This window comes from Haliotis rufescens, unplaced genomic scaffold (genome assembly GCF_023055435.1).
Source record: "Haliotis rufescens isolate VD_foot unplaced genomic scaffold, xgHalRufe1.0.p SCAF_3, whole genome shotgun sequence".
Taxonomy (NCBI): domain Eukaryota; kingdom Metazoa; phylum Mollusca; class Gastropoda; order Lepetellida; family Haliotidae; genus Haliotis; species Haliotis rufescens.
In genome coordinates, this window is record NW_025964001.1 from 13,151,679 (window position 1) to 13,174,409 (window position 22,731).

The following is a 22,731-nucleotide window of genomic DNA, read 5'->3' on the forward strand; positions in this document are numbered from 1 at the left end:
TTACAAGTAACCAGCTGTGCTTGAGAATATAATAATATCATCTGCAAATAATAAAAGAATGAGAACGACATCTGGATGAAATTGAATGCCATTCGTGCAATTGTTATTTATATTCGAATCTAATTAATTTATGTTAAAGGAAAATAAAAAGGGAATCAATATGAATCCTTGGCGGACGCCAAATTTCCATTCAAACATATCAGACATTAAACCATAGTCTCCCACACACGTTTTAACATTTTCATATACAGTGTATACTACATAATAACTTCAACATTTTGGAACTAAGTCCACATGCAGTAAATAATCTCCATAGTTTACACCTGTGTATAGAAACAAATGCTTTAGAGAAGTCAACAAATAATCCATAACACTTCCCCCCCCCCCCCTTTTTTTTTTGCTGATATAGCGCTGTATCAGAGATTGCAATATAAATATATATTCACAACTGTTGAAAATCCTTCCCTAAATCCAGCCTGTGATTCAGACATTTTATCCATGATATTGGCCCAAGACACAAGTCTCTTGTTAATAATAAAAGTAAATATTTTACTGAAGATTCACAAGAGAGTTATCCCTCTGTAGTTGTTGACATCATTAGAAGCACATGCTTTATGAAGCTGAATTAAAATACCAATAGAACATGTTTCCGGGAAGTATCCCTCTTTAAACATCATATTAAATACCGGTAACAATTCTAGGTATGGGACAAGTAGATCCCCTGAATGTATAAATAATTCAGAAATGGTGTCATCTATTCCTAGAGATTTGTTACATTTTAAATGATGGATGCTGTTTAATATTTTGTCTTTTGTTATAGGCATATTGAGAATATCCTCTTTAATATCTTTAGTGACATCATCATTGGTACAGTCATCTTGTAAGATTCTCGGAAAGTCGTCCGGCAAAGAAATCTTTAAAATGTGCAAAAAAGTCAGCAATCTTAATATTATTTTGAACATAGTTTTTACAATTCATACTTTTTACCACAAACCAGAAATTCTTTGAGTTCTTAATGTTTTCTCCATATATTGCTTTTTGTGTCCAAAATATTCATTCCTTTTTTGCCTGCATACAGCATTATATTTGTTTCTTATGAAGTTGTAATCGTTCAACATGTGACTATCCTTATATTTTCTAAACCTATTCAATGCTCGACATCTTTTACATATAACAGTTCACATTCAGTATCAAACTATTCATTGCTGTATTTACTTCTTCCAGGGGGCTTCTTCATGAACTGAATCCTACATATACAGCTACATACAGCTACATACAGCTTTTTAGAGGTGACTTGTTCTTCACAATAACAAATCCTTTAAAAGAGGCTTTAATACTTAGTTTTATATTGTTAAATTGAATGCAGCGTCGAAATACAATCTTAAAATACCTAAGAGTTCAGGAAATACGAACTTTAAAAAATCATTATTTTAATACATGTAGTAACAATGTTTACCCAGTGTGGCTCTTAGTTTGTAATTCTAGATACATCCCAGTACATTCCTATAGTAAACTATAAGGTCTAACTGACATCTAGTTTAATTAACAATACTTACATAGTATGTTACAGTTTTTCACGATGTCACACAAGCTGTTATTGATGGTTTTGTCCTATCACTCCAATGTAGTCACAATCTGTTCAGCCGACATGCCATTTCGCAGTGATTCCTCGGAGCCTGTATCCATCAACTGCCTTCTTTAACTCATTTGGGTTGAAATCTGTGCACTTGCTTGTGACTGCCCATGTAAATGACTTGACCAAGTGCCTCCCTACGATTCACTCAGTGTGTAACTATGTATGACAATGTATCTATGAACAGGCCTCGCAGCAAGTCAGTATTGACTGATGGACGTAGTACTATACTCGGGGGGTGATATTCAGTGCAACATGGTTGTTTTATATTGGCGAGATGAATGGTAATTGCCGTCAAATACAAACATGGTAAATATTTGACTAACAGAGAGATGTGGGGGTCGGGGGTGGCAGGGGGGTTGTTGAATTTTTTACAGAAAACACTTTTCCTTGTGAAAGTTAATTTGAATAAAAAATGAATTTTATTTGACCCCCCCCCCCCCCCTGTCAAAAAAAAGTTTACTACGGCCTTGCATGGTTAAGTTACTTTGCTGTGTATTTAACACAGCTTTAGGCCACACACTCTGTACACATGTTTGGAATCAAACCCGGTGTCAGCTGCCAAAATCTAACCCCCTTCAGAGTACCCCCGGTGTAAGCTGCCAAAATCTACCCCCCTTCAGAGTACCCCTGGTGTAAGCTGCCAAAATCTACCCCCCTTCAGAGTACCCCCGGTGTAAGCTGCCAAAATCTACCCCCCTTCAGAGTACCCCCGGTTTAAGCTGCCAAAATCTACCCCCCTTCAGAGTACCCCCGGTTTAAGCTGCCAAAATCTACCCCCTTCAGAGTACACCCGGTGTAAGCTGCCAAAATCGACACCCCCCCCTTCAGAGTACCCCCGGATAGATCTGGGTGCACCCAGAGTATACCCCTGGGGGTTGATATCATCTGAGAAAGGGGGGTAGATTCTGTGAGCTCCCAGAATGTATCCCGGGGTAGATTCTGGAAGGCCCCAGAATCGACCCAAGTACACTTTGAAGGGGGGTTTTACTTTCAGACTTTACACCGGATCTTCTGCGTGACAAGTTTAACCACTCGGCCACCCCCCTGCCCCTGGTGTGGTCTGAAAGTTGTGCAGACTCTTGTTCCCATATGGAGTAGGTTCAGGTGGACTGTTATTTACACTAGGTGTTTAGGTCCGATCAGCGAAACAGCTGTCATTTATTATTTGGATCAGACATGAAGCTAAATTTTAATTTTCCAATACAGCAGATGTTTTCCTCTCCTCCCCCCCCCCTTGACATATGGTGCAAAAACATGTGTCTCAATCAATATATCTTTGTCACACTGATGTAGTTTTTGATGTTTCTAAGCAAATTGTATTGTCTATACTTCCTAATTTAGAAATGCTTTGATGTCATTACGTGTACAATAATAATCTGCCATTTGTTATAGCTTTGAAATAAAACATGGTAATTTTTTTTTATTTTGTAATTCAGTAAGGCTGAGATAAGTTGCCATCAGAATGTTTCCTGGGACTGAATGTCTTCCTTATGATATGAGGAAATATATTTTGCAGTATGTCACGCTGTCAATCTCATTAAAATCAGATCTGCGTTCTCGCTGCCGCTAACAAACATCTGTGGACATTCCATTACGGGTCATGTCAGAACAACCTTCAGCAAACTTTGACCGACCACTGAAACGACCTACAAGAAGTCGACATCAGCCAATTAGAAAACAGCTTTCTCAGCTTTAGGCACTCGTTTCAACCTGGCGACTTCCATTTCAGACTATGAAAAATATGTTGACACAGTTCTCGATTAAAATTTAAAAAACTGAACTAACGAACATTCCTGAATGTCTAATATATAGTTGTTATTGCATGGCAGTGCTTCCCACGTACTGTGCAATGCCTCCTCCATGCAAATGTTTATCCACAGAAGTGAGAGATAGACAATAATTTTGACGGGATCAGTCGTACGGGCCGTAACTGTCGTTCGGAAATACCCCGTGTTAACGTTTTCGAGGTTGCATGATTAGAAAACACATTCCGAATGTCACTTTCAGGATCTGGTAAGCGACGCTTTGATTGGTCGGATGAAAGGTCGTTCTGACGTGACCCGTAATTGGATGTCCTCAGATCTTTGTTTAGCAATAGCGAGAACTAAAATCTGATTTTAATGAGATTGAATGAGTGAGTGAGTTAGGTTTAACGCCGCTTTTAACATTATTCCAGTTATATCACGGTGTGTCAGCTTAATGTGGGAGGAAAGCCCGAAGTGATGCAGGTCTCACAAGTTTACCACTTCGGTGAAACCCACGAGCATGGGTATGGTGCTGACAAACCTAGAAACATCATCGGGGCGAACCAGGATTCGAACCCACATTCATAGGTTTCTGGCGCGCCCAAGGGACGCAACTCTGCACAGCAAATCGCGGCGCCTTAGACGACTGGGCCACCCGTGCCCCCTTAATGAGATTGAACACCATTCAGTTGTACAGATGAATCTGACCATATGGTGTATGTAGTGTTGTAAAGACGAATGGGAAATAGATGCTATGCTGAAAGGAAATAACCATTGGACACAGGATTATGACTGGATGATGTTGGCACAAACTTGTTTGATACGAAGTAATTCGCACACATCAGTTGGATGCAGATTAAGATGGATATGATATTGCATTTGACACATGGAATATGTTATTTATCATATGCTTTTTGTATAGTCTTCTACCAGAATTTTTTTTTTTCCCATCATGGATGTAAAACCTTGAAACGTAAATTCTCCCTATGTAACACACAGGGACGTTTCACCACCCCTTGTAATTGCAACTTAAAAAGTAGTTCCAAGTTTGCAAAATCGTAAAAAAATAAACAAAATTCTCAAAAAATGTTTATGGTCACGAAAATTCTTTATCATACATTTGGATATGATTATATAGAAAATCAACTTCAAACATTTTTTCTTGACAGCTACAAGACCGCTGTTTGAAGAGAACGAATACAGACTGAAATGAACAGTTTCGATTGACGAGTTTACATTTTTGAGAAAATAACAAATGACTAGAAGCGATATTAACTCCTTAAATGACCATTGTCAATGTGGAAGTAACACAAAACGGACGTCAACAATTTGTGTAAGGGCAAGACACTTACGATAAAGGGAGACAATTTGAAGGGAGGTAACTCTTGTATGAAAATAATTTGTCAAAGTGTTATGTTCACTGCAGTGAAATATCAAGTGTTGTGTTCACTGCCCTGAAAATATCACTTTTCTCAACTTCAGAAAAATCAGTCTTTCACATTGAAGTACATTATAATTAAATTGAAGTCAGGGGTGAATGGAACACAAGAATAGGGCAAAGAGTGCATTAATCAGTCCTTATTGATGGATGCTGGTGTGATCCAGAGTTCCCAACCCAACCCCACACCAACCCTAAATGTAACCCCCACCCGACCCAAGAATATGATGTGGCTGATCCCTAAGAACCAGGGACCAAAAAATGATTGACAAGTGTACATATTTTGATAACAGAATGTATTGTTAATTCTTGTCCCCAGAGTCGTCCCGAAGAACATACTTGAAGTACAAGAGAAAGTTGGCCAATCAGACATCTACGTCAGGGAACAAGGAGACAGCTGAGGACACCACCCACAAAAGGATGAAGACAGGAAAGGATGAACTTGAGGTGAGGTGAAATAGGGTTGAACGTTGTGTCCAAGATTATTGCACTTATATAGCAATGAACATGCATGTGTGTGTGCATGTGTGTGTGTGTGTGTGTGTGTGTGTGTGTGTGTGTGTGTGTGTGTGTGTGTGTGTGGCTGGCTGGCTGGCTGGCTGGCTGGCTGGCTGTGGCTGTGGCTGTGTGGCTGCTTGTACTAGTCCGGACCGATGACATTTATTTTAGCTCCTTAATGTCAAGAGCCACACAGCTAACAAGTACCATCTTTTAATGTCTTTTGGTATGACGCGTTCGGGGATCAACCTATTCTGCTCTCAGAATCCCTTGTTATTGTTTTTGAAACAGTCGGACTGAGATTTCTACTCTGAATAATCTTTTCATTAAGAGACTTGGTGGTAAGTGCTTGGATGGATGACTGTGTTCAGCAGCTTGGCTCCTGTAAGTTTCAAGGACTTCGGTCCTGCCCCACCCTGTGGTGTCTCCTTGGGCAGGTGGCTTTGTTCAAGTTAGGCCTCTGTTCACCCAGCAGTGAAGGGTACCATGAGGATGGGATGGTTATGTGACTGTTAACCTTTTTGCAGCTTACAGGGTTGTATACTCCCCATGAAGCTGAGTAAGAAAAAGAGTGGACACTGATCCAATGACAATGGGTGGTGGGGAGCGATAGTAATGTGGCATTTCAAGCATATATTCATATTTTTAAGGATTGCCTGTGTATTCTTTTTGGTTCATTGGGGTATGAATCGAAAAACAGATGTGCAAACTGTATGAATCCGTGTAGCAAGACGAGATTGATAAACATTCCAGGTAGGAATACATACTGTGGCGTGACATGAATCAGGTGATTGTTTAATTTATGCACATAATTAGACACGCCTACACAGTCAGTAGCCAATCAACTGAGAGTAGGAACAAAACAATGATCATTGGACCTGTCAATTAAGGCAAGTGGCGAAAAGAACTGCAAGTCAGACTGTAACGAACCAGATGAAATATGTCCGGTAGAAGGTGGCTGTTTCAGATAACATGGTCAGTTACAACCAGATTCAAACATTACTTCCCTGATTATGGTAAAACACAGTTGGAAAAATGCTAGCTGGAAATGAAACCTGAAGACATGAAAGTTGAACCGAGGCGAGCGGGAAAAAAACAGGCGAGCGAGCCTGCACGTTTGCTGTTTCATTCATTCTCGGCCTTCGGTTTCAAAGGGTTGTTTGGACAATGAATATGCATGAAAGTCGCTAAATGTCCTGTGCATGACGATACACGTGAGCAGAAAGGGAATTCCCTTGACTGTAATATTGGGATTCCCCGAAGCTATACGCTTTAAAAGTGGACTACTATAAAGAGGAAAGAAGACAGTTCTCATATATTTAATTTCATTCCACAGTTGTGAAACTTAGGGTTGGCACATCCACACAGGACCTGTGAAGATCCGGGTTAGAATAGGTCTTAAGCAACCCATGCTTGCCGTAAAAGGCGACTGTGCTTGTCATAAGAGGCGACTGACAGGATCGGGTGGTCAGGCTCGCTGTCTTGGTTGATGCTTCTCATCGTATCCCAATTGCGTAGATCAATGTTCATATTGTCAATCACTGGATTGTTTGGTCTAGACTCGATTATTTATAGACCGCCGTCATATAGCTGGAATATTGCTGAGTGCGGCTTTAAATTACATCCACACAGCAGATAATTAGAAATAAATCATCTGATTATGGTTTACAAATGTACTGATGAAGTTTCAAGAAGCTAAATAGGCAAGAGACAGATTGGTGTCCAGACAACAACTTCAGGACATAGTGATGGAATTTACATAAATATCCGTTAGTATACATTTCAAACGCAAACACGGGTCAAATCAAGCAAAATATCAGTCAATATTAAGAAAGTGATATGGTCACAAGACAAAGGGGATACAATGGTACATAATACATATTGATCACAAAAAATAAAATGAGGATTTCTGGTCAATGAATAATTTACATGCTTTGATTTCATGTTTGTGTGTTGATGTTATTAATTTGATTAATGCCCAATCAAGACAGGGCGATAATCAACTTTTATCACTTGTGATGCAATAAGAAGGCTCTGGTTGGTCTTTTTCAGTGATAATTGCATCAAACACGCAGAATTCGTACATCAGCAAATTCCTAAAGAGGTTTCAGATTCTGTACATGTCCTTCACCATAATCACCGCTGCATGCAGTAGTCATCATTACCCAGAATGCAATCAACTTAGTTGTCCTAATGAACTAACAACAGCCATCTTAGATTGGTCCGGCCTGACTTGGCTGGTACCAGTAATCTAATCATCATGACTAGGTTTTTGCTAACTAAAGACCTGTTAATGTTCCAGCCTTAATCAAGTTTGTGTCTTGTAATTAAGATCCCTCTTTAAGAAAAAGGGTCTCTTTTATCAAAAGAAACATTTGAAAGCAACTAATTACAGTATTTAAATGTTTTCAACCAGATGAATCTTGAATACCATGAGCAGTATCTGAGCTATGTGTGGCAGCAATATGGCTGCTACTTGCATTATTTCAAAGAAAATGGTTAAAAGGAAAGCTACCAAGTATGATAAACAATAAACATCAACTCCATAGATTATCCATCAAATCTATTGGGAATAAAAGGTAAAACAGCTCTGAAAATTATATGAATGGATCACTGAAAATTATGTGATGACACCAAGTGTTTGCAAAAAGGGTAAGCATTGTGAAATGTTGAAAAAGATGTTATGGTGGAAACATTTGAAAGGAAAGCTGCTGTCATGGTGGAAATGTTTGAAAGGAAAGCTACTGTTATGGTGGAAATATTTTAAAGGAAAGCTACCTATTATGGTGGAAATGTTTGAAAGGAAAGCTACTGTTATGGTGGAAATCTTTGAAAGCAAAGCTACTCTAATGGTGGAAATGTTTGAAAGGAAAGTTACTATTATGGTGGAAATGTTTGAAGCTACTGATATGGGGGAAATTTCTGAAAGGAAAGCTTCAGTTATTGTTGAAATGTTTGAAAGGAAAGCTACTGTTGTGGTGGAAATGTTTGTAAGGAAAGTTATTGTTGAAATGTTTGAAAGAAAAGTTACTATTATTGTGGAAATGTTTGAAAGGAAGGTTATCTATTATGGTGGAAATGATTGAAAGGAAAGCTAACTTTTATGATATTTGTATTTCACGATTTTTATTTAAGTGAAATTCTGTAGAGTGTAATGAATACTGTATTAATCATATACTACTCAAAAGAAGTTAAAGAACACTCAATTATTTTATATTAGTGTAGTTAATTGGTCAGACCAATATAGGTATGGTGTACGTTGCACTGTATTCTCTAGCCCAGTGATTATATTGTTGCTGAAGCATTTGACATACTGTCACATTATTTCAGAGTGATGTCATGCCTCCCTGACAGCTGTTTGAGGAGAAAGAGAGGGCTATGTAAAATACCACTGACAATGTTGATAAACAAAATGTGTTTTCACAGTTGTGGATGTGACTCTGCCTACATTTTAACAATAGAAAACTCTGGCTGACACTATTTATCTTTCAATGAATGAGTTTCAGTGTGGCGAGTGCAGCGGTGTCCACGATACAGTCGGGTGTGTGTGTGTTGATGGAGAGGACAACATGGCCGCCGCCTGCTCCAGTGGAGCACTCACTACATTTCAACAATAGAAAACTCTGGCTAACGTGGTTTATCTTTCAATGAATGAGTTTCAGTGTGGTGAGTGCAGCGGTGTCCAGGATACAGTCGGGTGTGTGTGTGTTGATGGAGAGGGCAACATGGCCGCCGCCTGCTCCAGTGGAGGGATTTGGATGAAGCACACAGGCAGGATGGGACCTGTGAGTCAAACACAATAGACTCTCAGTCATTCTATCATTTTCTTTCTTAGTAAAAGGTATCAGAGGAAATTCTTTGCCTCCCCAATATCTGACATAACGAAAGGATTACCCATATGGTGATCTGGTGTTACGGTTTTTGGAGCCGTGAGGTCAAATCAATCTTGTATGTGATCTGGCTGATTTAGTATCAATGGCATATAGCAATACACATACTATCGACAACCGGTTTGCTTGTTCTAAGTACTTTGTGAAGACTAGGTGGTGTTGCAAGAGTCTGCTCGGAGAGCAAAAGGTTGGTGCTTCAATCCCCTGGCCATATCATACCTAAAGACATTAAAAGATGGTACTTGTTGTCAACCTGCCTGGAGCTCAGCATTAAGGGGATAATACAAGGCCTGGTCGGCTCGGAATCAGTATACTGTGTCTATGGGGTATTCATGTTTTTCAGTGGGCTACCACTATATGTCATGACTAGTACTAGCAACTATACACACACATGCATGCACTTCACTATAAAAGTGCAATATTCTTGAACTTGAAGTTAAACTCCAATGTTCTGACCTCACCTACACTTGGGCTACTGTGATATCAGACCCGTGAAGATCCGGGGTAGAATAGGTCTTCAGAAACCCATGCTTGCCGTAAAAAGATACTATGCTTGTCGTAAGAGGCGACTAACGGGATCGGGTGGTCAGGTAGATGCATGTCATCATATCCCAATTGAGTGGATCGATGCTCATGATGTCAATCACTGGATTGTCTGGTCCAGAGTCGATTATTTACAGACCGCCATCATATAGCTGGAATATTGCTGTGCAGTGTTAAACTACAAACAAAACTAACAAACACTGTGATATTTCATTTAGCATCATCCACTTCCATCCATCTTAAGCCCTAGTTTGATCTTATATAAACAAATAACACCTGCACCCGTTCTAAGTCTAAGAATATCACTTTCCTGATAATTCATTTAGGCCCTTGAAGTAGGTTGGAGAAACAAACTAACAGTTAGAAAAAGTATGTAGCAGATGTGCCCTTTGTTCAAAGGGGGAATTGTACTTAAACTTAAATGGCTTGATATTTTACATGTACCTGCCTATGTTTCCATGTAAATGTATTTTTACCAAGGGTAAATTCTTATACACAGTCTGTTGGTTAAACCAGTTGCATATAGTACTTCACATCTTCCCGAGGCAAGAGAGTTAACTGACTTTAAAAGTCCAGTTTCCACTCTTGCCGAACGAGGCTGTAATTACTGGGCTCAATTGGAGCACCACCAGTTATGTCCCTTCTAAGCCTCTCCTATGGACCAATCAGATTCCACCTCTCGTATCACTTGCGTTTGCTTCACACAAAATGGTGGCGCCCAGTCAGGACGATCTGATCAATAATCAAGATCTATATTGTGATAAAACGGGTCTTACATAGCGAAATGCAATAATCACGTGAGTACCTTGATTAAAAACAGGAAAAGATTTGGAAAATATCTGCTCACAACGTGTTGGCGGTGCACATGCTTTGCAAATCCTGCAACGACCGAAATCTGCACGACAGTTTACGAACCGGATTTCGATTTTTGTGCACGATATTGATTGGACTCTGCATAGACTCATTCGGCAAGGGAGGAAACTGGACTTTTATAGTCAGTTAACTCTCTTGCCTCGGGAAGATGAGTACATATAGCATGCTATAGCATGTCTATATATAGTGTGCCCCTGTGTTAACTTCCCTGTTATAATGTGGCTAGATGTCTAGGTTTATTCAGGGTAAGTCTGTCAGTGTGGACCACTTCCCTGTTATAATGTGGCTAGATGTCTAGGTTTATTCAGGGTAAGTCTGTCAGTGTGGACCACTTCGCTGTTATGATGCGGCTAGATGTCTAGGTTTATTCAGGGTAAGTCTGTCAGTGTGGACCACTTCGCTGTTATGATGCGGCTAGATGTCTAGGTATATTCAGGGTAGGTCTGTCACTGTGGAGCACTTCCCTGTTATAATGTGGCTAGATGTCTAGGTTTATTCAGGATAGGTTTGTCACTGTGGAGCACTTCCCTGTTATAATGTGGCTAGATGTCTAGATTTATTCAGGGTAAGTCTGTAAGTGTGGACCACTTCCCTGTTATAATGTGGCTAGATGTCTAGGTTTATTCAGGGTAGGTTTGTCACTGTGGACCACTTCCCTGTTATAATGTGGCTAGATGTCTAGGTTTATTCACGGTAGGCCTGCCACTGTGGACCACTTCCCTGTTATAATGCAGCTAGATGTCTAGGTTTATTCAGGATAGGTTTGTCACTGTGGAGCACTTCCCTGTTATAATGTGGCTAGATGTCTAGGTTTATTCAGGGTAAGTCTGTCCCTCTGGACCACTTCCCTGTTATAATGTGGCTAGATGTCTAGGTATATTCAGGGTAGGTCTGTCACTGTTGACTACTTCGCTGTTATACTGTGGCTAGATGTCTAGGTTTATTCAGGGTAGGTTTGTCACTGTGGACCACTTCGCTGTTATAATGTCTCTACCCTTGTGAACCACTTCCAAGACATAACATAACTAGATAACTAAAGTGACTTGAAGCCTCAAAGCATGAAGGTTTTCTAATGATCACATGTGGTTGGCATCTTGTCATGACTGACATGTTATGGAAGTGTTTGTCAACAGTATGTTAGAATTTAGACCTTTTTACGTTTTTAACTCTTTTTCTTTGAGGACTTGGAAGTTGAGGACCTCTGAAGGACCTCTAATTGTCATAATGGCCACAATGGCAGCCATATAAAAACCACTACTTTGATGTATTTCTGGATTGATTATTATTTGATATGAGTGTGTTTGCCCTTTGTTCAATTCTTTAAGAAAAGACAATTTCAGTTATATTGCATAAGAAAATATTGTTTCAGAAATGATACAAGCACTGTTGTTTTCACCCAAGAACACTCCTGGCTTATTTCACAAAGCTGCATTAAATTCCCAATGCCTTTTGTGTAATGGCAGCAGACTTCCTAAAACATTAAAATCATGCAAACATATTTCCACAAAGGATTTATAGTAATACTAAGAAATCTCATGAAATTAACATTAAATCCCTCATTATAGTTTTGATAGTGAATATGTATTTCAATCAGGACAGAAAATCAGTATTGTTTGCGATTTTATGTGAATCCATTTCAGTTATTTCAGAAGAAATTCTACCTCATTCCCAAAGAGCAGTGAATGTAATATTCAAATTTCAAGTCAATGGATAGAAACAGTCTGGGTTACAGTAAAAAAAAACTCATGGATATTAACAGCCTCAGAAATTTGTTTTTATAAAGACTAGCCCAAAGGACTAGTGTATACCTAATTACACTGATCCTCAAAGTTTGCAGCTAGTCCTACTTGAAGAAAACAATAATGTTTACTATATTTTCATTTCCTATCAGTTTTTTCTTCAGTTTCAGTTTGGAACAATCTCGTTAAATTCAGATCTTAGTTCTCGCTATCGCTAAACAAAGATCTGAGGACGGGTCACGTCAGAACGACCTTTCATCCAACCAATCAGAGTGTCGCTTATCAGATCATGAAAGTGACGGACGCAATGTGTTTTCTAATCATGCAACCTCGAAAAATTTAACAGAGGGTATTCCGAACGACAGTTATGTTGTTTTTTATTATATCCATACAATCTAGGCCATCTTTAAGCCATTCCAGAATGTTATTTTTATCAGTTTTAATTTTTTTTTATCGAGAATACGTCAAAATATGTTTCCAAGCGTAGTCGCCAGTTTGAAACTTGTGTCGTAAAGCTCAAGAAAGCTGCCTTCTGATTGACTAATGTCGATTTCTTGTCAGTCATTTCATTGGTCGGTCAAAGTTCGCAAAAGGTCGTTCTGACATGACCTGTTATACAATGCCCTCAGATCTATGTTTAGCGGTAGTGAAAACTAAGATCTGATTTTAATGAGATTGAGTTTGGAACAAAACTGAAGTATTGACAGCTAGAGAGCCATAATCTAGCACTTATATAACAGAATGTGGTGTGATAGAAACAGATTTATCATGAACCAGATAAAAACTGTTGTCAGGAATCTAAAGTCCAGTGTTGAAACATATTGAAGTTTTAGTTTTTGACACCTGTGTTCGCAGATCTACCAAATTAAAAAAAAATCATAAAAGAAAGTGTCATCCAGTAGAGTCTACTACTTCTTTCAGTTCTGAAACAAATACCGTACTCGACGTAATACGCGCCCAGGGCGCTCTCAAAATTACAAATAGGGGGCTCTTATTAGAATATTATTTTGGTGGAAAAAACAGAGTTGAAAGATAAATGTCTTGGTTTATGCTGACAGCCTGAAATGTTCATGTACGACAGAAATATTTTTCCAGAATTTAATTGCCCATAATTAAGGGTGCATATAACACACGATTGCGTATTATACGCGAATAAATAAGTCTTGTGTACATTGATCAATCGGAAGGGGTGCTAATTGGGATTGTTCACTAGCTAATATGTTAGCAATTATCGCCATGGGCGCTTATTAGAGCGGGGCGCTTATTACGTCGAATACGGTAGGTCAGTGTTGGAATTTTAGAAAACCTTTGAAACTCTTTTTTCAACATTTCTTTAGACCAACAATTCTTTTAAGAGATAATTATTAAGGACACTAGTTTTTAAAAGTTTATATTTTTTATATCGACCACTGATCATTTACTGGGACTGATAATCCATAATGCCTTATAGCTCCTGGAATTATCTCTAAATACTTGATATCATCGCGGATTAAAGTACAATGCTCCAGTTTAGATCTAGTTGTGCACACTATGAAGAGAAGGTTTCATGTTGGTACCTGGTGTGTTGCTGAACCTACCATTAGTGTTGTTGTTTTTGGTTGGTTGGTTTGTTGTTTAACGCCGCACTCAGCAATATTCCAGCTATTCAACGGCGGTCTGTAAATAATCGAGTCTGGACCAGACAATCCAGTGATTGATATCATGAGCATCAATCCACGCAATTGGGATCGATGACATGCATCAACCAAGTCAGCGAGCCTGACCACCCGATCCCGTTAGTCGCCTTTTACGACAAGCATAGTCACCTTTTACGGCAAGCATGGATTGCTGAGGACCTATTCTACTGTTTTTGCTTTGATTTGAACATTAATATTGACCTTCATGTAACTTGTGAACTTTGAACATCATCAAATTCTCATGTTCTCAAATTCTCGTTCTGGCATTTTATTTGAAATCCCTCATTTGAATGTTCTTTGACAAAGACAGTTGTGACTGCCCATTCTTGGTATCCATACTATGGCAGAAACACTGCCTCAAGCAGTGTTAAACCTGGCTCATGTGCTCAAACAAGTAAATCTGTAGAGTGGAACTCTTGATGACTCTGATTAGGGAATCACTTAAAAGGGATCTGTTGTAGCCTTCATGGTTGTGCATGGCTTCTCATATTCACAACATAATGGTGTTTGTGTGTTGCATGTCTGAGACGCATGTACACTTAATGCTGTGTTTGTTGCCAGACCCACAGATATCCATTACCAATACCATGCACTGGCTCAAGGGTGTGGTTTTTGACCTGAGCTCAGCAGTTGCATCATATCAGATATAAGTGCTGTGTAATCAGCAGTATGGCACTGTTGCTGAAATAATCCGTCGCTATTTACCTTCGCAGTGTTCTTTGTTTTTCTAAATGTTTGTTTTTTCTAAAAGGATTGCAATAAATGAAAGAGTACCGTATTCAACGTAATAAGCGCCCCGCTCTAATAAGAGCCCACACCGATATTTGCTTACATTTTGGCTAGTGAACAATCCCAATTAGCACCCCTTCCAATTGATCAATGTACACAAAACTTATTTATTCGCGTACAATACGCACTCGTGTGTTTTATGCACCCTTAATTATGGGCAATTAAATTCTGGAAAAATATATCTGTCGTATATAAACATTTCAGGCTGTCAGCATAAACCACAAAATTTATCCTTTAACTCTGGTTTTTTTCACCAAAATAATATTCTAATAAGAGCCCCCTGTTTCTAATTTTGAGAGCGCCCTGGGCACTTATTACGTCGAATACGGTATTATGTGAAAAGCCATTTTGGTTACAGTCCACTAATGAAGAAGGAAAATGAAAATAAATTATTTTTTTTAATTTCTGAAATGAGATTGGTGCACCCCTCCCATTGTTTTCCACATGGATGCACCATGTTTTATGATGTGCAACCCCACTTCACTCTTTAGGACATGTTTTGTGACCCCCTTGCCTTGGAAACCAATCATTCCATCTCAAAACTATTTACTCCCACTTTTACCCCCTAGCCTCTTCCTCCATTTTAAGTGACCATCTCTCTTTACATAATGACTCCCCAAACTATTTTCACCACACTTTTTCCAACACTTTTATCCCAAACTCTTTACCCCACTTTTACAACTAAACCTCTTCTCCAATTGACCCCTCCAAACTCTTTACCCCACTTTTACAACTAAACCTCTTCTCCAATTGACCTCTCCAAACTCTCTATCCCACTTTTACAACTAAACCTCTTCTCCAGTTGACCCCTCCAAACTATTTACCCCACTTTTACAACTAAACCTCTTCTCCAATTGACCTCTCCAAACTCTCTATCCCACTTTTACAACTAAACCTCTTCTCCAATTGACCCTTCCACACTATTTTCCCCACTTTTACAACTAAACCTCTTCTCAAATTGACCTCTCCAAACTCTCTGTCCCACTTCTACAACTAAACCTCTTCTCCAATTGACCCTTCCACACTATTTACGCCACTTTTGCAACTAAACCTCTTCTCCAATTGACCCCTCCAAACTATTTCCCCATGTTTGCATCTAAACCTCTCCCCTATTGACTATTTTTTTTTTAAAGTAAAGACCCTTTCCAATGCACATCCATCTTATCCCATCCATCTCCACCCACTAATCCATCTTAAAATTGACCCACCAAAACAACCATACTCCCCCCACCAAACGTCGTCCCTTTTCCCTTAACCCCCTCATCTTTGGCCGTGTTGTCACGTGACAAGATACCACTTACCTGTGGTGCCGTGGATCGAGACTAGCGCTACCTGTAATGTTCTTGTCCTGTAATGATTCCGTGCCCTGTGTGATGTCTTGTATCTTCAAATTGCTGCTATGTAATGTGCTCCTCGTGTCATTCAATCAAGCTAAAAGGCTGTGTATTGATTGGCTCCATCTGCCGACTAAATACAGCTTGAGCCTCATCCTACTTCAGCCTCCCATACTCATCGCATGAGAAACACTGATAGCCCAGTGCACATTGTTTTACAATGGATATCCTGTTGCTTGTTGTTTTCTAATCAGGCATGACCTCTGAATTAGCAAGTCAGCAAACTTCTCTCGTTATGTGTCCTGATTTCAGGATTATCTTCTGGGACAGGCAAAAGCTGCAATCTTTACAGCTTCACCTCAATAGGTCAAATTTCTGTTTTTGTTATTCAGATTGTTTTATTCATATTATTGTTAGAAAACAGAAAAGTTGATTTCATTTGAATATATTGTTTACATTTTTGAAACTTTGAATCTGCATATCTGTAGAAAAGAGTGTACCAGTAGTCTTTCATATTTCTGTATTTGGAGCCAATGGCTGGAAGCACTGTGTTGTTTTTGTGTAGGTTTCTAAGGGTTTAACAATACTTCCCATGTGTTAAGGGCTAATTCAACAGGAGTGTTAGCACCTTGAAAGGCTCAAGGTGAGTTAACACTAAAACTGGAAAGTTGTGTCTGCACTGAGAATAATGTCATTTTAACTTTAACTTGGGTCGAACATGTTAAAACTCTTATGGATTTTTTTGTCATCATAGAATTGTTTGGAGAGAAGTTTTTACATATTTGTTGTGATTATTGTATGAATGGGTATGTGAATATCATCTTACACTATTTTGAGAAGTTAATTATACCCCTGACCTAGATCTGCAGGGGTATATAGATATTCCAGGGAATTCCGGCCATCCGTCCTTGCGAGGAAATTTTTTTTTTGTGACCTATGACTTGAAAACCAACACATAGATTCTTTTCAAACACTTTTTATACATATCGGAGATGTGCAGTGCGAGGTTTGATTTCAATATTTGGATTTTTTTTAAAAATACATAATTTTTACTTGGATATTTGTACTTAAACATTTTCGTGCCCTGTAACTTAAAAACAACTGCATGGATTATTTTCAAATTTAGGGAACAGATTCCATACTAATGTAAGAGGTGCAGTACAAAGTTTGATTTTGATTTGTGTATTTTCTGAAAAAATATGATGTTTTTCATCTATAACTTAGAATATTTTTCTTAGTTCAACATTTGTCTGACCTATGACTTGAAAACTACTTCAGGGATTCTTTTCCGATTGGGGGTACAGTTTCTATATCAGAGAGGTGCAATGCAAAGTTTGTTTTCAATATTTGTATTTTCTGAGAAAATAGTGCTTTTCTCATGTTTTGAACTTAGAAACATGTTGGAGTATTAGTGAGCAGGGGACTCACTTTTTGTCTTGTTTTGTTAAAGATTTCTATCTGCATGACCTAGTACTTATGGACCTGTGAAGATTCCGGGGTAGAATTGGTCATCAGCAACCCATGCTTGCCTTAAAAGGCGACTAATGGGATCGGGTGGTCAGGCTCGCTGACTTGGTTGATGCATGTCATCGATCCCAATTGCGTGGATCGATGCTCATGATATTAATCACTGGATTGTCTGGTCCAGACTCGATTATTTACAGACCGCCGTCATATAGCTGGAATATTGCTGAGTGCAGCGTTAAACAACAAACCAACCAACCAACCTAGTCCTTATGATTTGGAATGTGTCTTTGTATGATGACCATGATGATATATATAATCTCCTTCATAATGTGTATCAGCATATATATATATGTATATGGTTATATATGATATAATTATGATGTACATTTCGGGAATGAATACAAATACATGTGTATATATATACATTTTTTATCTTATTACTTGCCAGTAAAGAGATCACCTGTTTAATAAACATACAGCTGTATTACATATTGTGTAATACCAAAGCGAGTGCTTTTGTACTGTGTGAACAAGTTCCACCAACAAACACTGAAAGCTCTCAACATCTCTTTGCTTATTCAACGCCTTTGCATGAGGAGATGACAGATCTCTGAGAGGAGCTTATGCACCCCAGCAACTCAGTTGCTAGGCTGACGTCACATGGCATTGTTTTGCCAGTGGATCTTGCAACAAAATTCCTCAAATCACATCATAGAGTATTGTGACGTGATTGTAAACTTTGTGGTGCAGGTCCCGTTCCACAAGGTGATCGGACGACAGTTGTAAGTTTCTCTTAAAGTATGTGAATTACGATAGCGCTACGATAACTTTGTGGAACGGACACCTGAATTCTAAAGGTGGACCGTTGTATGTTATTAAATTAATATGTGTCAACATTTGACTTGTTTGAAGTATTATTCTGTTAAACTCAATTGGATTACGTTGTTGATCGTGTAGGTGTCTGCCTATTCATACACAACAGTGAAATTCTAAAAAAAGTTGTAAATGGCAAGTAATAAATAATACTAAACTTGCTCCCGTGTAATACAAATTTTATGAAACTCGTGAATAGTTCTGATATCTGACTCGCTTTCGCTCATCAAATACCAGAACTATTCACTCGTTTCATAAACTTGGTATTACATGGGAGCTCGTTTAGTATTCTATGTATATCACACAGTGCATGGAGTATCCTCTGAGCAATATTTAGAGGCTATTTCATGTACTGTGTAACATGATCAGCCGTACCAGGTGCTGCTCCTCCACACAATGGCTTGTAGTAAATACTTTCATAAGTAATTGTCATATTTACATTCCAAAGTTTGTAAAATAAATACTGTCATGTTTGTTGCCGCTTGCCACATGCCTTATTGGAACTATTTTCATGTAATGATTCAATGTTGATATCTATTTTTCGATGTTTATGAATTCCTTTCATATTCAATATTCAAGGTTGAAATTAAATCATACTAAAGGTATTGTTTCTGCTGCCTTTGAGGTGACTGATCAACATCCCTAATATTCATAGTTATGCTGCATCAAACATGGTGTGTAGGTATCAAGTAACATGGTGTATAGGTATCAAGTACGATCATCCTCATTTTCACATTCAGCCTTATCACATGTGTAGCTTTCTTCCTGTGTACAAGTCCTGTGAAGAGCTGGGTTAGAATTGGTCTTCAGCAACCCATGCATGTTGTAAGAGACGACTAACGAGATCGGGTGGACAGGCCCGCTGACTTGGTTGATGCATGTCATCGTATCCCAATTGCATAGATCGATGCTCATGATGTCAATCACTGGATTGTCTGGTCCAGACTTGATTATTTACAGACTGCCGTCATATAGCTGGAATATTGCTGAGTGCGGCGTTAAACAACAAGCAGAGAAACATCCTGTGTACAATCATATCACGTGTTCGGGGGCACGGGTGGCCCAGTCATCTAAGGCGCCGCGATTCGCTGTGCAGAGTTGCATCCCTTAGGCACGCCAGAAACCTATGATTGTGGGTTTGAATCCCATTTCGCTCCGATTATGTTTCTAGGTTTGTCAGCACCATAACCGTGCTTGTGGGTTTCACCGAAGTTTCACCTGAGACCTGCATCACTTCGGGCTTTCCTCTCACATTAAGCTGACACGCCACGATATAACTGGAATAGTGTTAAAAGCAGCGTTAAACCCAACTCGCTCACTCACTCATATCACATGTTCAACAGTGCTGTTTTCCTCCTCCAGGCCGCTCATTATGGTGTTGGTTCCTGGGCCCACAATGGCTGCTGCAACAAGACACCAGGTGTAGCGGTTGTCTCTTCAGGTAGATTTACTTCAGTCATTCTAGAACAGCAAGGGTTGGTGTCTTCTCTCGGACATGGTGGTCACAGTGCAACGGACAATTTCGAAGGGCACTGAAACATGGCATTTTGTGGGGGTATATACTAAGCTGTGTGAAAATTTAGATCTGCAATGGAAAGGGGATCTTTTGGAGGAGTCTTTCAGTTTTAAGATCATGGGGTATCACAGTGGTAAAAGTGTTTGCAAGTCAAGGGGGAGATGGAGTCCTAAGTTGGATAACTTGCTCCCAGTCGTTTGATAGGCATTTCTTAGAATTGGAAGGATCACAAAGCAGGCTTTATTACCTACGAGGGCAAACATATCAGGGTTCATAAAAATCATATGTGCTCTAGGGTCATATCACGAGACAACAGTGTATTGTTTCCGTCATCCGGACAGCATTGTTGACATGATTCGAATCTTATTGTGACGTGAGGTCGGAATGACATCACACTAACGTCATAGCTGAAGATTGTTGATGTCATTCGACAAATTGTGGTTTTCAAGGACAGCAGTTGTGATCAGTGCGAAAAGAAATTCTAAATTGATCTCTGTATGTAGACATCTTCTTCGGTAATAAATAGAACATTATATTTGTGTTCATGTTATACTTATTTATAACACTCTTAGCTAAATTCTGGTATTTCCCTCGCGAAAATATAATATCCTCTATTGCTTGACAAGGGTATAAGGATTGATACCAAACCTTTGCTGTTACAGTGTAATAAAGAAGTTGTTATCCAAACATTTTTTGTCTACTTTGTTCTCAATCCATTTCAACCTAAATAAAACATGCTTAAAAGTCAAGACCAAGAGCCAGGTTCGATGTCCAATTTGGATGCATTTTGTAAAGTTGATTTCGCTTTCCCCTCTTTGTATTCTATGGAATATGGCGAATAGTGATGCAACTCTCTTTCATGTTCATATTGGAAACTTGACACATGGAGGACATATTTGTCCTTATTTGCTGCCACCCTGTTCAGATCTCGTTGACACACTGACGTCTGCTGCAGGTGGTGGTGAACATCTCATCAAGACCTTCTTGGCCAAGACATGTGCTGACAGGGTGCAGAAGGAACCCAATGCAAGTCTAGCAGTCAGTTCTGCATTCAAGGACAACTTTCTAGGTACTTAGGGTTACTTATTATTTGAAGGCTATGAAGAGAATAATTGGGGGGTCATTAAAAATCAATATGGCAGACTGGTGTCGAGAATCATTGATAAAAAGATGAACTGCAAAATTTCAACGAACATGCTTATAACGAACTGACGGATATAACGAACTTATTTTGTTGCCCCAACATTTGCTGTATATATGCTTATAATGAACTACGGTCCTAGCGAACTAAAATTAGCGGTTCCTTTTGAATTTGTTATAACCGTAGTTTACTGTCATTGGCAATTTGGGGCGGTCGGGTAGCCTAGTGGTTAAAGCGTCAGCTTGTCATGCCAAGGACCCGGGTTCGATTCCCGACATGGGTTGCAATGTGGGAAGCCCATTTCTGGTGTCCCCCGCCGTGATATTGCTGGAATTTTGCTAAAAGCGGCGTAAAACCATACACACTCACTCACTCACTCATTGGCAATTTAGCATCTTAGAGACGGGTAATGAAATAATGGATAAATATTTGGGAGGGTTAAACCCAAGAATGACATTACATATTACTTATCAATAAAATATCTTGTCACGGACTTATTGTGACTGTGATAAAGTTTGATATAGCTCTCAGGACATGTGACTCTTCTCCAGAGTCGGAGTTCCTGTCCCACGTGGAGGACAAACATGGCGGTGTCCTGGTGTTGAAGCACCTCATGGAGGACGACGGCTACAGAGAAGGTATAGATAGCTATCCGAGTCTGTATGTCACACTTATATCCTGGTAGTGTCCGACACATGCCACAGTTTTTCACTTGACTAGCCTATCACACTTATCAGAAGAGTACACAAAGTATGTGAACTAGACTACCTGTTGTCAGACTTGTTGGGGAAGCTTCGGTGGCTGAGTGGGTTAGGTTACCGACTTTGTGTATTGGTGATTAGGTGTGGGTTTGATTCACGAAAAAAAGTAATGGAATTTTCACTAAGAAAATATAACACATCACTAAAATGCCCCTCTGATCAGTATTTCAGTTACATCATTGTGTGGGACGGTCGGGTAGCCTAGTGGTTAAAGCGTCAGCTTTTCTGAAGACCCGGGTTCAATTCCCGACATGGGTACAATGTGTGAAGCCCATTTCTGGTGTCCCCCGCTGTGATATTGCTGGAATATTGCTAAAAGCGGCGTAAAACCATACTCACTCACTCACTCACATCATTGTGTGTTAACTTAACGGGGGATGAAAGCCCAAAGGAACTTCAGTTGTGTGAACCTCTTTGGTGACACCCATGGGTTTGGTTGTGACAGATCATGATCAGGGAAAATCTGGAATTGATCTCAAGAGCAGACCCTGGTATGGCAAGTGACACCACCAGGGCTACATATACTACTCAAAAAAGGTTAAGGACCACTCAATTCTTATACATACATACATTTATCACGGAGTCCTGTACATCCACATCGTCAATGTCGTGTATGAAGTCATATGTTTGGTGTTGCAGCTGAGGTTCTGTGGGCTCATACTACAGACAGCATGTGTGTAGGCTATATGCTGGAGACACACTCTAAACCAACGGTAAGCATGTCAGAGAATATCATCACTCAAGGAAGAAGTTTTATATGATGTTTTTAGCAATATTCAATACATATTATAGCTAAAATGGATAGAATTATC

At 39.3% G+C, this 22,731-nt stretch overlaps 2 protein-coding genes across 2 annotated transcripts in view; one reads left to right on the forward strand and one right to left on the reverse strand.

Moving 5' to 3' along the window:
- The window catches only part of LOC124134815 (beta-1,3-galactosyltransferase 5-like), a 57,095-nt gene extending 40,755 nt beyond the window's left edge, over positions 1–16,340 (reverse strand). The window contains exon 1 of the mRNA XM_048403773.1: positions 16,129–16,340. The gene's annotated coding sequence lies outside the window, so the exon portion shown is untranslated. The remainder of the gene's footprint in view (positions 1–16,128) is intronic.
- Positions 1–22,731, forward strand: part of LOC124134812 (threonine aspartase 1-like) — an 86,243-nt gene that overhangs the window by 61,789 nt on the left and 1,723 nt on the right. The window contains exons 7-12 of the mRNA XM_046499859.2: positions 5,139–5,266; positions 8,980–9,102; positions 19,864–19,942; positions 20,973–21,086; positions 21,710–21,796; positions 22,559–22,632. Coding sequence (XP_046355815.2) covers positions 5,139–5,266; positions 8,980–9,102; positions 19,864–19,942; positions 20,973–21,086; positions 21,710–21,796; positions 22,559–22,632 — 605 coding nt within the window. The remainder of the gene's footprint in view (positions 1–5,138; positions 5,267–8,979; positions 9,103–19,863; positions 19,943–20,972; positions 21,087–21,709; positions 21,797–22,558; positions 22,633–22,731) is intronic.